The following is a 15,352-nucleotide window of genomic DNA, read 5'->3' as shown; positions in this document are numbered from 1 at the left end:
GAGACCATAAAAAGTCATTACTTTGATTTCAGACTTCATATGTTTGAGGTGCTTGTCTGACACTAGGGAGGTGTTAAACAAGTGAATGGAAATGCATCTCAGGATAGATACCAGGGCAGTGGCTAGGTTTAGAAACCATCATTCACTTATTCTTCACAGCAATCTTGTGGGGTAGGCAATACAAGAAACAGGCTCAAAGAAGCTATGCAATTCACACCCAGGTTACCCAGCTGGTAAGAGTTGGTGTCTGAATTCAAATTCCTACTTTTTTATTAAACCCAGTGCTCTTTCTAAAACAAGATGCTGTCTGAAATAATGACTTTGATACCTATCTATTTCCTTTAATAGACAGTAAGTTTTTTGCAAAATCAGTCTAAATTTTGATCATCTTTGAATGTCTAGTACTTAGAATAGTGCTTTTGTTCAATAATTGTTGGCCAAGTTAGCTGGGAGTCCTTTTTAATAGCCGGTATCCATGCTATGGGGCTGGTTGACATCCCCAAAATGCAAACTGCATACAGCAAAGAGAAGGCTGGCATGGACAGAACCATGAAGGATCCTAGTCACAAGGTGAGGACAAGGGAAGAAAAGATGAAAAGTGGTCACAGAGGTGAAGCAGAAGGATGGGTAGTTCCAAACAAAGCAAGGCCATGAGTGCCAAATGCTTTATAGACATCAGGGGACATTGGAACTGATCAAAACAGTTTAGAAAGTAAGAAGTTGATTCAACCTTCAAAAGCTGAAGGCCACAGGTTAAACTGTGTTAAAGTGTTGCCAGTAAGAAAGTGCAATCAATGTTCACTATTATGAAGACATTTGATAGAGATACTGCTTATTTTTCCTGTGCATCTATTAACTATCTTTGAAAAAGCTTGCAGATGAAAAGAAGAAAAGAATGTGGTGGTTCAAAAAGTGCTAAGATTCCGAAGAAAAAAATTAGGCTATCTGAGCATGTTTACAGGCAGAGGGAAAGAAGCTGGAAAAAAAAAAAAAAAGAAATGAAAGAAGGTGGGATAATGGAGGCCACTGATAAAACAAGATCCTGGAGGAAAATAAGGGAACAAGTCTAGGAAAACAGGAGAGCATCCCTTGCAAAGGACAGTTAGCTTTCCAAGAACGGGGAAGGAGAAAAAGGTTGAGAAGAGTTAGAGAGCAATTCTGAGATCAAGGCACCCGAATGACAGCTGAAAAGGGAGCAAGCTCACAATAGGGAGGTCTTGATTCTTGCTGTCAGATTAAGGCAGGGTAAACCATTAAGTGATGGAGGTAGGGGTAAAATGTAGTTTGAAACAGCTGCCATGAGGAATGTGATAAGGATTAACAAGAAATAAATGTCTGCCGAGCTGTAAGAGTCTCCTTGAGACGAGAGAATGAATCTGTAACCACAGGTAAAGGATCAAAACATCCCCAAATTATTCTAAAGCCTATTTTTACAATATGTAACACGAACACACAAAAATATGTGAGATCACTGCTGGCTGGACGTGATAAGTTGATGTAATTTTTTAAAAAAGCAATTTGGCAAAACACATCAAGAGCTTTAAAATTTCATACCCCTTGACCTAATTCCCTTTCTAGGAATCTATCTTAAGGTAATACTCAGGAACTCGCAGATGGTCATCATCGAATAGAAACAGCACAGGCCTTCGCCACTCATTATTGGGTCTGAATCCTGGCTCTGCCCCCTCACATCTGTGTAACTTGTGCTTAACCTCTCTGAGCCTCAGTTTCCTCATCTGTAAAACGAAGATGACAATAACTAGGTTTACAAGGTTGTGAGAATTAGAGATAATGCATGTAAGTCAAAGTAAAAAATGGCCATATTGTCATATTTATAATGATATAATAGATTCAGATACCCAATAACTCAGTGGTTAGATAAATTACAGTATAATCTGATCATGAAACACTGTATAGCCATTAAAAGTGGGAATGTCAAAGAACTCTGACAATATTTCAGTCTATGGAATTACTTACTCATCATCTGGAGTGAGCTGGACAGGTTCATTAGTAAACTGAGAATCAAAGTTGTCCAAACCAAATTCCCCAGAAATATTTGGTTTAAAGGGAGGTACCACCTGCTTTTGCTCCATCTAGAAAGACAGATTGGATGACAGTTCAAGCCTGTGTTCTTGGAAAAATCCCCCTCTACATTTCTCCTCTGCCCTCAGAGATTTCCCAGTCTTATTAAAGCGAGTCCCTAGGTAAAGTTCTACAACACTATTCACAGTGATGGAAGTAGTTTACAAATCTGAGCAGTGATGCAGGTCTCAATATTACAATCTGTTCCACGTTAGAGAGTGCTTTTAAGTTAATTTAAGCTATGACATACTAGATTTTCAACATTCTTTCAAGGTAATAAAATTTGGCCCAAGATAATGATGAAACCTAATACAGAAAACAATCACAATTTACATACCATATCCCAGTCAACATTTCGGAAGAATGGGTGTCCCTGAATATCAGCAAATCCTGTTTGAGGATGACAACCCAATCGTTCCTTTGGGTCCTATGGTGGGAAGAAATGTTTCAAAAATGGGTGAATATCATGTTTTAGAATACATCCTCTTTATGGCCTGTGCTTTGAGTCTACTATATAATACACTTATTTCTGAAATCAGAATGGTCTACCTTTTCTTTCTAGAAGGTACAACACTAGATTAAAATAATTTCTGAAACTTGTGACAAGTAAGATTTCCTCACGGCTCTTCCCCAGCTGTCATGTAATTAAAGTGAAGCTGCAAAGAGAAACAGGAGGAAAAATAGAGCAGCAGAATAACTTGAGCAGCATCCAGCTATGTCTTTGCCATGAGTTACAGTGACAGTCAAATTTTGCAAACTCCAAACTTCACAAGTTTGTTCTTAGCTCAGTTTAGAATCTCTATGCCCAATCGCAGTTAACAACCTATAATTTCTGTACAATGATATAACTTTTATCTGAACCACTGGACTGAGAAGGAGCCTGCAACTTAGCTTATTCATTACTGTGAAATGAAAATATGTTCCCAGATCCCCCTCCCCCAATAAAAGACATTTTATTTTGCATATTAACACCTCTGCCCTTCACTTTTCACTGTGTTAAAGTTTAGGTTTCTAGTGTAAAAATTTCCTCATATGAAGCACTCACCCTTTATAATAAAAAGGTTAATATGCAAATTGCCGCCTTGGGAGTTCAACCAACAGGAGTTCAACTGCTTGCTATGACATGCACTGCCCCCCTGGGGGTGGTGCAGAATGAAGGAAGGCCCCAACCAGTAGCCGGGGGAAGGAAGACCCCAATTGCCTAAGGCTCTGATCGCCTAAGGACCCTACCTGTGCACAAATTTCATGCACTGGGCCTCTAGTTTAAAATAAACTTCCAATTTCCTATTAAAAGTCATCATTATCTTATCCATTTACCTTAGAAGATAAATGCACATTAACCTACCATTTGATTTGATTGCCAAGATCATTGTAATATAATAAAAAGTATATATTTGGTCTTTGTCCCTGGTTGACCCTAAGTTTCTAAAACCCTTTTAGCTTCCTGAGTGACAGGAGTGTCTTTTGTTATTCATAACAAGTCCCTTTCAATAATTCCTGAGTTTACCCTAATAAGGTGACTCTTGGTGGGTCTCTAGATAGCTTCAGGATGGGGTCTGATTGCCAGAGGAACCAACCATACGATTAAAGGTTTGGGACTTTCAGCCCAATTTCCAGAGGGACTAGAAATTGAGCTTTATCACCAATGGCCAAAGACATAATCAATCATGCTTATGTGAAGGAACCTCCATATAAATCTCTATACCATAGGAGTCACAGAGCTTCTGGCTGGTGAACACATCTATATGCCAGGAGGGTGGACACCCAACTCCACAGGAACAGAAGCTCCTGTGCTCAGGACCTTTCTGAATCTCACCTCTTCATCTGGTTGCTCCTTTGTAATCTTTATAATACACCAGTGAGAGTAAATAAGCGTTTTCCTGATTTTCTGTGAGTCATTCTAGCAAATTACTGAAACTAAAGTGTGGGGGGAGGACAGGGAGATTCCCAATTTTATAGCCAAGTCAGACAGGAGTGGTACCCAATACTTGTGACTGGCCTCTGAAGTGAGGGTAGTCTTGTGGAACTGAGTCCTTACACCTGTGGAGTCTAATGCTGACTCTAGGTAGTGTCAGAAATGAACTGAAATATAGGACACATAGTTGGTTATCTGGAGAGTTGGAGAATTGGTTGTTGGTGTGGAAAAAAACCTATACACTTGGTGTTATAAACAAAAACAGTTCAGAAATCATAACTTTAGATAGATCCTAAAACTGTAGCCTACCATCTACAACAACTGAATGCATTCAGATTTGTTAAGAGCAAAGAAAATTCGTTTCTTTTGAATGTTATCTAATCATAGGGTTTTTGACATGGGAATTTGTAGAGAACATGACTCTCCCAAGTGCTCAATAAGTAAAAGAGATTCTTTGAAAATGAATCCAAAGAAAATTGAAAATAAGAGCAGAAAGTATAATTAAGACCATCCCAAAGATGCAATTTTTCCTTAATTGAGTACACGGTATGTATCATTTACATTGAAAACAACATATGTAATATACAGCTGGGAGTAAGTTATGTTGGCAAATGGAAAGGACAACTCATCTCAGTACCTAATGTTGTCAAATTACTTTTTGGTGAAGAGACAAATTCCAGATGTAACTGAAAAATTACATCCTCTGATATTTTGGAATTTTACATTGCTTGAACCTCTGCTTACCAGTCTCACTTACATAGAGATAAACCACTAAAGATTTCTGATACAGGATTTATACCTTGTTGAGAAAACTCTTCAGGACACTTGCAGCTTTTACAGACAAGGAACGTGGTATTCGAATTTGTTTTTCCAAAATAACTAGAAAAATAATATAATGGCATTATGTTTAACTTTTATATGGCTTTACTCTTTACATTTTTATTATGAGATATTCAACGCATTTTAGCAGAAAAATATAAGACATTACATAGACTGCTTAAATGTCTCTGTATATAATACTTTCCCAACCCGGTTCTTCTCCGTTTATAATCACCTACCTGCCTGTTTTATTCTTTGACTACCTTACTATGCCTTAGCTTCCTCATCTGTAAAACTGTAAAATAATACCTGCTTCGCCAAGTCCAGAGCAACTAGGTCGGGAGCGGCAGTGACCAGACCCGGAGCAGCTGGTTGTGGAACGAACCAGAGCAATAGAGGCCAGGCCCGGAGCATCCAGGCCCGGAACAGCTCGCTCCTCGCCTGCCCCTGCCCCACGGCTGCCTCTCAGACATGGCTGGAAACTTTTGCGGGAACTTGAGGGTCTGCTGAATCAAGTGATGAAGGCTTAGATCTGGATGTGTTGAGTTAGTATAGCGCTGGGGTGTTGATCTGTGAGTGCCTTGGGTGGGGCCTAGATGAGGCTGGTTGACCTATTTGGAAATGTCTTTTGTGTGAAGTGTATCATTGGGCATGTGGAGGTATTATTGATATGAGAAAATGCTAAGTAACTGATTTACTATCTGAAAAAGGATTTACTATCGGGGAAAGGGAGGGAGGAAGAGATTGAACATAAACTGTGCACCTATGGATGAGGACAATGGGGGATGGGGAGGGGGCGGAGGGTAGGGTGGGAACCTGGTGGAGGGGGGAAGAAATGAGGAACCTTTGTAATAATATGAACAATAAAGATTGATTTAAAAAAAATAAAATAATACCTGCTTCATAGGGCTGTTATGAGATTTAAATGAGTTAATATCTGGAAAATGTGTGGCACATATTACTATTTTGGATCTGACTGGCATTGCCAAATTATTCTTCAAAGATGTATCGATTTCACTCCCATCAGCAGTCTATGAAGCGTTCCAGCTGCTCCACATCCTCACTAGCACTGGTATTAACAACACTTTAAATTTTCTGCCAAATGTATGGGATATGAAAGAGTAGTTCATTAATGTTTTAACATGCATGCCCTAACCACTAGTGAGGTTGGGCATCTTCCCACATGTTCCATGGCCATTTGGATTTGCTATTATATGAAATATTTATTCCTATTGTGTGAGTCCTTAATTACTAAATGTAGAATTTATGGCAGTCTTCCCACTTCTTTGGGCTGTGGGTTGGGGGTCTGTACTTATCAACTTGTTTTTGTTCTGTTCAACTCTTTGTATTCCCAATTGTGGGGCTTTTATCTTCACCTTTTGATACCTCTTATCTTCTTGGTACTCTACTTTTTCCCATATTGTTCTTGAACTTATGTACTTGGCCTGGGTTCATGTAAAAAGACTGTCCTCTCTAGCCACAGGATTTCTTCCTCCAATCTCTGTTTGCAATATACAATCTGAAGGAAACTGTTTTTGAATATGAGATGGTAACTGGCAAATGGAAATGGACACTTACAGAGGTAGAAAAAATGTATATCAAGTCAAAGCCTCACATATTAAGGAATATATTGTCAAGATTATTTTCTCCTTCCTTTATTTTAAATTGATTTTTAGAAAGAGAGGAAGGGAAAGGGAGGGAGATGTTGATGTGAGATCAAAACAACCATCAGCTGACTCCTGCACAGCCCCTACTGGGGATCGAACTATCAACCCAGGTAATGTGCACTGTCTGGAACCAAACCAGCAACACTTTGGTACACAGGACGACTCCTAACCAACTAAGCCACACCAGTCAGGGCTATTTTCCTCTTTCTTACCTTGGAAGAGATAGTCCTCTGTGTTTTGATCAGGGTTATCAGAGCTCCCAACAATATCAAATGGAGACCTTCCTGCCATCATCTCAAACATTAGTACTCCAAGAGCCCACCAGTCAACACTGAAACCTTCAATAGAGAAATTTTAAATTATCCAATCTGCATACTTGAATGTCATTATTTTGAGATTCATTTTATTACATAATAAGAAATAAACATAATGAGAAAGGCATAGAAGGCTGCAAACATATTTCACTTATCAACAAGGGGAGGTAACTGAGAGATAACTTTAAAAATAAATTATTAAAAAATAACACATTCAGTTTCTTTTCCTAATAAATATGTAATTTCAGACTCATAGCCTGTATCTAATATTTTCTTCTGTTGACATAATTAAATTGCATTTAAGAATAACTTTCTGAGTCTAAAACTTGATCTTCTGCTAGCTGATTAAAGATTCTTGAGGAACCTTGGAATCAGATTATGAGCAGCTGTCAGAAATACCCATCCTCCTTTACATCTGTTGAAACGAGAGGTCTAGAAACAAAGAAGTCATGTTTTCTTAAGATATAGCATGACTTAGAGATATCCCAGGAAATCTAAACAATCTTCCAGAGGCTGTTCTGAAGTCACATGGATGACGTTTAAATTCCTACTCTACCACTTCCCAGTTTTATGACTTTGAGGTTACTTTAAACTTTCTACACTTTAGATTCCTTGTCTGTGAAATGGGAATTAACAGTGCTTATGTCATATGATTGAGAGCATTAACTTGGGTAATATATAAACTGCTTAGAATAGTACCTAGTACCCTTTAGTGCTTGTCACTAATAAAATATCATACAAATTTGTACTCCCAAATACTGTCCAAGTTCCACTGTCTCCAATTTCAGTTTGGGCTTTAATGCAGATTTTAAGGGGATCAAGAAAGTTTATACTAAGATCAACATCAAAATATTATAGTGTACAAAAATGCAATTTATAGCACATCTAACCACCCTTCTAAAACATAGCTAAATACCACCTATTGATTTATTTACCATAGTCTTCTCCTCTTAAAATTTCAGGAGCAATGTAATTTGGAGTACCACAGAAAGTGCTGGTTGTATCTCCTGGCCGTAATCCTTCCTTTTATAAAAAAGAAAAAAAAGAGAAACAATAAGACCCAAAATTCTGTTTTAAATTCACCTCTTTTATTTCACCTATAGAAGCTCAGCATCTGTTAAGTTTAAATAAAATATCACTAGCACAGTTGCCTTTTGCATTAAAATCATGGACTGAAATAGCTCAGAGAAAATCTGTTCTCATTAGATGTTGATTTAAAAAAATCAGTTCAATTAGAGTAAAAGGAATCATATTTTATGAAGAAAAGAAGCACTTTAACCTTGCTTCCTAATATAACCACAGCTGGCATTATGATGTTTCTCTCTAATTATTCCTAGGGCGTAAGTTTTTTTGGTTTTGTATTTTAATAGTTGCAGGATGGAGAAAATTAAGACAAAACCCAGTAATCTGTATAAAAAGAGAAACTACACAATAACAAATGGAGCAATCATCAAGAAGTTGTAACAAACTATGTATGTACCTAACAACACAGCCTCAAAATACAAAGACTAAAAATAGACTAAGTATTAGAATTTCACAATCTTTGCTATGGACTGAAAGTATGTGTGCTTCCAAATTCATATGTTGAAGTTCTAATGTGATGAGGGAAGTGGAGCCTTTGGAAGGTAATTAGGTCATGAGTTTAGAGACCCCAGGATGGGATTAGTGTCCTTATAAAAAGGGAAAGACAGCCAGCCCTGCTCCCCACTCCCATGGAGGATACACTGAGAGACAGCCATCTGTAAATAATGAAGAATGCTGGCACCTTGACCTTGGACTTCCCAGCCTCCAGAGCCACGAGAAACAAATGCTCCAGGGCGTATCCGGCCTGGCTTGCTCAGTCCGATCGTCCGGACCCCAATAACAAGCTAACCTACCGGTTGGGGCGTCTGTCCCCTGATGGTCAGTACATGTCATACCAACTGGTTAACAGGTTGACTGTCTGCACCCGTGTGGTCGGTGCACATCATAGCAAGTGGTTGAGAGGCCTTAGCATATTACGTTTTGATTGGTTGAACAAACAACCAGATGACCAGACACTTAGCATATTAGGCCTTTATTATATAGGATGACAGATTATACAGACAAAAAATTAATAAGCACAGAAAGATTTGGACAAAGCTAGAGCTGAAAAAATATATAAATTATGTATATACTAGAGGCCTGGTGCACAAAATTCATGCACAGGAGGAGGGGGTTCCCTCAGCCCCACTTGCACCCTCTCTAATTGGGGACTCCTTGGGGGATGTCCAACTGCCAATTTAGGCCCAATCCCACTAAATTGGCAATCGAACATCCCTCTCTCAATCTAGGACCACTGGCTCCTAACTGCTCATAAAATGGCCAAAGTTTTTCAGTGCATAATAATCAATGTTCACAAAATATTTCAAACATGAGCCTGAAGCTATTCATTCAAATTTTTATATGCCTTCAGTCATCACTATCCCAAGCACTCTTTATATAAAAGCATCTAGTGAAAGTGAAGAGATTAAATTAATTTAACCTAAAGGAAGTATTTCTGTAGAAGCTACATAAAATTTTTTTAGTGTTTTAGATTTCCCAAGGAATTGTAACAAGGAAAAGAAATTCATCCAATATTTGCCAGAGGTTTGACTTTAGGTAAGTTTAAATACTGACTCTAAGTCATAAAACAAGAACATTCTATATCCTGGGGATTCATTTCATATTTTGTGGAAAGAGACTGAATCCTTAAGTAAAATACTGTTACAAAAAGAATAAAACATCAAGAAATAACGACATGTCCTAAGAATGAACTGTATTTTATGTCAGATATTTAAAAATTTAAATACAAAAAGAGATAAATTTCCTAGGACAATTTTAAATGCATTATTGAGTATTACAATTAAATGGCAAAAACTGGAAGGTGATATGCAAGTAGTTGTGTTAAAGTTGAGAGATTGTAGATAATTTTTATCTTCAAAATTTTAATAATATCACAACTTTCAAAAAAAGGTTACAAAGCATATGTAGAAATTAACTCATTGTAGGACATTTAACACTCACAGAAAATATGGAATTTTGTAAATGGTTAGGAAAAAAAAAGTACAGGGTGGGGCAAAAGTAAGTTTACAGTTGTGAATATGTAAAAGTTTATTCTTTTGTTTATTATTTTCCACACAAACAACTGTAAACTTACTTTTGCCCCACTCTATGTACTTGTTTTTGTGCTACAATCCCCAAAAGTATCCTTAACAAAGTAGCAATCATTTCTCCATCTTTAAGTATGAAGTTATTTTACCAAAACAACCTTATGAGCATCTGAGAGCTTTCGAATAACTAGAATTTTCCCTCACCTTACACATGCCGTAGTCAGTGAGTTTAATGTGTCCTTCTGAGTCCAGCAATACATTGTCCAATTTCAAATCTCTATAAATTATCCCTCGTTCATGAAGATAATTTAATGCTAGACTGATTTCTGCAGAGTAAAATCTAAAATAAAATGAAAAAATTCATTGATTCAAGTTTTAAAACTGTAAATTTCTAGAGGAAGGTATTTAAGTCATACTCTTGTCTGCAAATTAAAACATCAAAATCATGTTAAAAGATTATTTTCCTCTCAGTGTTTTTAGGAACAATACCAAACACAAATTAAAGTCCTACTTTAAAGCATCTGAACCCAAAACATAATTATAAAAGATCCAGTACAAATCAAACTCATGAAGTTATCAATTTGAAAGTCTCAAACAGGGGTTCGTAATCTGGATGGGCCTCAGGCAGTCCATGCTCCAACAACTGGGATAAAGTGTAAGAACCTGTGCACATGTATGCACATCTTCTACAGCACATGTGTCAAACACAAGGCCCGCGGGCCAAATCCGTCCCGCCAGGCCTTGCAATGTGGCCCGCACAGCGCTGTCATCACTGCACTCCGCTGCGTTTCCATCACAATGACAGTTTATGACTGTTCAGTAAACCATTTGGCCCGCGATTTAGGCTGGATTTTAGATTTTGGCCCCTTCTCTGATTGAGTTCGACACCCCTGGGCAGACAAGACAAGAATTTTATAATTTTTCACTATTTTATTTACTTAATATTTCATAATAAAGTAATTATAAAATACTTTCTTTGTGTTTATTTGATTCCTATTCAAGAGAATTACTTTATATATAGTCAATATAGGCACAGAGTTAAATTTTTTAACATTTTCTAATGGTGGTGTGCCTCGTGATTTTTTTCATGAAACAAGTGTGCCTTTGCCCAAAAAAGGTTGAAAAACACTGCAATAAAATATATTTTTTTAAAAAAAAATCAATAAAATATATTGTTTTTAAAAAGTCTATCACTGGAGGAGAATCCAAGATGGCTGCTCGGGTAGGCACCTAGCCGCAGCCACACGCAACAATTTCAATAAAATACAACTAAAATATAAAATGGACATTACCCAGAACTACAGGAAAGTCGACTGACTGGAAATTCTACAACAAGAAGCAAGGAGATAACCAGAAAGAAGAGCGGAGGAGCTGGAAAAGCCTAAGGTACCAAGACATGCGGTGCGCGGAGAGGTTGGAGCCAGAGAGGAGGGAGGCTGAGTGCCTGGCTGGCGTTCCCTCCAGGAAGGAGATAAACGCTCCGACTGTGCTGGGCCCAGCTCCAATCGCTCTGAACCCCAGTTTTAGGCCAGACCCCGGGGACCCAGGCGAACACAGGGGGAGCTGGGTTGTAAGGTGAAACCCGGGGGAGCAGCGAAAGGTGGTCCCGGAGGCACGCACATTGTGCGCAGAGAAGGGACGGTCGGCTGTGCCGCGGGATTGCCCTGGTGGGAAGGAGACAGGGGCTCCAGTCTGCTCTGAACGCCACCTCCAACTCCACTTCCAACTGAACTGAACCCCAGTTTCGGGCCCATTGGGGGAGAGACTAGACTGTTTGGTAGCAGGCAAAAATCGAGGGCACCTTTCTCTCAGAGGCGCCGGCAGCGAGCACTGAAGGACCCGCATAGGGCGGGGCTGACGGAAGCCAAGGCTGTAGGCTCCACCCTGAAACCCCGCCCCATCAGGAAAGCTGCCTGCAAAAATGCCTAAACCAAATAGATCACAAACGAAAGAAATGGAGGACAAAAGGCGACTGGATATAGAGTTCAAAACCACACTTATAAGGTTTTTCAAGAGTTTCCTAGAAAAGGCCGATAAAATAAATGAGACCTATGAGGATATGAAAAGGGATCAACAAGAAATAAAGAATACATTGTCTGAAATAAAAAATATTATACAGAGTCCTAAAAACAGAATAGAAGATCGCAAGAATCAAGTCAAAGATTTGGAACATAAAGAGCCAGAAGACACTCCTCTGCAGAAGCTAGAAGGCAAGAGAATTCAGAAAATTGAAGATGATGTAAGAAACCTCTGGGACAACTTCAAACGATCCAACATCAGAATTATGGGGGTCCCAGAAGATGAGAAAGAGCAAGATATCGAAAACATACTGAAAGAAATAGTGACAGAAAACTTCCCCTACCTGGTGAAAGAATTGGACTTACAAGTCCAGGAAGCACACAGAACTCCAAATAAAAGGAATCCAAAGAGGACCACACCAAGACAAATCATAATTAAGATTCCAAGAGCAAAAGACAAAGAGAGAATATTAAAAGCAGCAAGAGCTAAGCAGGTAGTTACCTATAAAGGAGCACCTATCCGATTGTCAGCTGATTTCTCAGCCAAAACCATGCAGGCCAGACGGGAATGGCAAGAAATATTCAAGGTGATGAATAGCAAGAACCTACAGCCAAAAATAAACTACCCAGCAAAGCTATCACTCAGAATCGAAGGCCAGATAAAGAGCTTCACTAATAAAAAAAAAAAGCTAAAGGAGTTCATCACCACCAAACCAGAATTATATGAATTGCTGAAGGGGGTTCTTTCAGAAGAGAAAGTAAATAAAGATAAAAATTATGAACAACAAATATGTAACTATCAACAAGTGAATCTAAAAACCAAGGAAATTAAAAAAAAAATCTGATGAACAATAGTAACTGTTGAATATAATAGAATCAGAGGTACGGAAGGGGAGTGGACTGACGATTCTCGGGGAAAAGGGGAGTGGGGGTGCGGAAGGGACTGAACAAAAACTGTGCACCTATGGATGAGGACAATGGGGGATGGGGAAAGGACAGAGGGTGGGGTGGGAAGCTGAAGGGGAGCAACTGAGGGGGGGGAAGAGGATCACATTTGTAATAATCTGAACAATAAAGATTTATTTAAAAAAAAAAAAGAAATTATTCTGCAACCATAATATTTAATATTAAAGAAAGAAGTTTTAAAATTGTCAGCAACCCATTGGTGATAACTAGAACTTTTGACCTGACTAATGAAAATGAAATACCATGCTGGTTTATGGCTGCTTAGATAAAGATAGTCACAATCTTGTTTGAGGATACAGAATATATACCTTCTAGCTACTTAATTCTATGAATAGGGAACTTGAGCCTTTATTTATACTTTTGTTTCTAGAAAAGCAAAGATGATAAAAAAAAAAAAATGGAACTTTAATACAATAAAACTGGACTACTTTCCCCATGTCCTACTGAGCAAACAAGGAACAAATACTGGTTATATATTCACAAAATAAAATGTTATCCCTGGCTTTGCTATTGAAGGGCCACCATTTGATAAAGCCTAAATAAACAATAAACATACAGTAAATAAAAGAAAGAACACTTTGGCCCTGAGGTTAGTTGATATAATTTATAGCTTCTTATAAAATTGAAGGATATTATCTCTTTCTGACAAGAAAAATAATTAATGAACTAGCAAGATTTTTACTAAATTCTTAAAAAAATAAAATATCTAACCTTTGTTACCTATGTGTACAAACTCACAAGCTTCATTTTTTTTTTAAGGAGTTATTTTTATATCCTTGATACTTGATTTTTTTTAATATATTTTATTGATTTTTTTATAGAGAGGAGGAGAGAGGGATAGAGAGCTAGAAACGTCAATGAGAGAAAAACATCGACCAGCTGCCTCTTGCACACCCACTACCGGGTGCCCGCAACCAATGTATATGCCCCTTGACCGAAATCGAACCTGGGACCTTTCAGTCCGCAGACCAACACTGTACCACTGAGCCAAACCGGTTTCGGCACAAGCTTTATTTTTTAAATTACTTTTATGAAGCACAAGAGTGAGAATTACTGCTAATTATGAGTAAACCATGGCATTGATGAACTAAACTTCTTATCCAAGGCCATGATCCTTCCCACCTAAGTCTTCCAATATAGAAACAATTTACAATCTTGTATAATAATATTAAAGATAGGGCACTAAACAAATAATATTAATGCTCTTTGCTCTGATTCATCAACACATATAGAATCACAGGAAAAAAGCCAACATCAGACCAATTCAAAAATCATAATTACAAGAATAGTCAGGCATGTATAATAGCTTAAGAGAAACTGTTTTATTACTCTCAAGTGTGTGTGTGTACACACAAATACACTAAGTGTCCGACTTTTCAACCATTCCACCAGTAACTATGATGCACTCTGACCACCAGGGGGCAGACGCTCAACACACAGGCATGAAAACATGGAACAGATTGATGAATCTCAGAGGAGAGGAGAGGGGGGAGGGCAGGAATGGATTAACCAAAGATCTTATATGCATACTATAGACCCGGTGCACAAATTCGTGCACCCATGGGATCCCTCGGCCTGGCCTGCAGTAATCAGGCCAAATCCATGCACTGAGCCTCCAACATCCCGAGAGGTCCTGGATTGTGACATGGTGCAGTCCAGGCCGAGGGATCCCACCAGTGCATGAATGCGTGCACTGGCGACTAGTATGAATAATTGTCTAATGAAAAACTGTCAGAGATAACTGAAAATCTGATAAGATTAATAAGTATTTGTAAATTCAATTACTTCAGAGGCTGATGCTGAATAGACAAAATATTTTAAAACAATTGGGTTTAGTTGACTAAAGGTTTCCCCTCTAATACTGTTTATACTTTTTAAAAGCTTATAATTATATTATTACATACTATATAATGTTATATATTGTATTTTATTATAAAACAAAATAACTTTTACCTTAGTCTCCCACATGACTTACCAAGAATTAACCAGTATCAAAATAAATTATCTACGGCCCTAACTGGTTTGGCTCAGTGGATAGAGCATCGGCCTGGGAACTGAAAGGTCCCAGGTTCCATTCTGGTCAAGGGCATGTACCTTGGTTGTGGTCACATCCCCATTGGGGGGTGAGGAGGAGGTGTGCAGGAGGCAGCTGATTAATGTTTCTCTCTCATTGATGTTCCTCTCATCCCTCTCCCTTCCTCTCTGTAAAATATCATAAAATTGCCCTGACCTGTTTGGCTCAGTGGATAGAAGGGTCCCAGGTTCGATTCTGGTCAAGGGCATGTACCTGGGTTGTGGACATATCCCCAGTAGGAGGTGTGGAAGAGGTAGCTGATTGATGTCTCTCTAACCAATGTTTCCAACTCTCTATCCCTCTCCCTTCCTCTCTGTAAAAAAGCAATAAAATATTTTTTTAAATCAATAAAATATATTTTAAAAAATAAAATTTTAAAATTTTAAA

General features: G+C 38.2%; 1 protein-coding gene across 5 annotated transcripts in view; it reads right to left on the bottom strand.

The window, feature by feature from the left end:
• PRKCI (protein kinase C iota) overlaps positions 1-15,352 on the bottom strand; it is a 62,869-nt gene that overhangs the window by 4,678 nt on the left and 42,839 nt on the right. For 4 of the 5 annotated variants that reach the window (XM_036447797.2, XM_036447796.2, XM_036447799.2 and 1 more), the window contains 6 exons: positions 10,112-10,247; positions 7,733-7,820; positions 6,696-6,821; positions 4,797-4,876; positions 2,420-2,509; positions 1,978-2,093 (listed from right to left, as the gene is read on the bottom strand). In XM_036447797.2, coding sequence (XP_036303690.1) covers positions 1,978-2,093; positions 2,420-2,509; positions 4,797-4,876; positions 6,696-6,821; positions 7,733-7,820; positions 10,112-10,247 — 636 coding nt within the window. The remainder of the gene's footprint in view (positions 1-1,977; positions 2,094-2,419; positions 2,510-4,796; positions 4,877-6,695; positions 6,822-7,732; positions 7,821-10,111; positions 10,248-15,352) is intronic. The other variant, XM_036447798.2, reaches the window with a different exon arrangement.

Source organism: Pipistrellus kuhlii, unplaced genomic scaffold (genome assembly GCF_014108245.1).
Source record: "Pipistrellus kuhlii isolate mPipKuh1 unplaced genomic scaffold, mPipKuh1.p scaffold_m20_p_2, whole genome shotgun sequence".
NCBI classification, from domain to species: domain Eukaryota; kingdom Metazoa; phylum Chordata; class Mammalia; order Chiroptera; family Vespertilionidae; genus Pipistrellus; species Pipistrellus kuhlii.
This window is presented reverse-complemented; position numbering and strand designations above follow the sequence as displayed.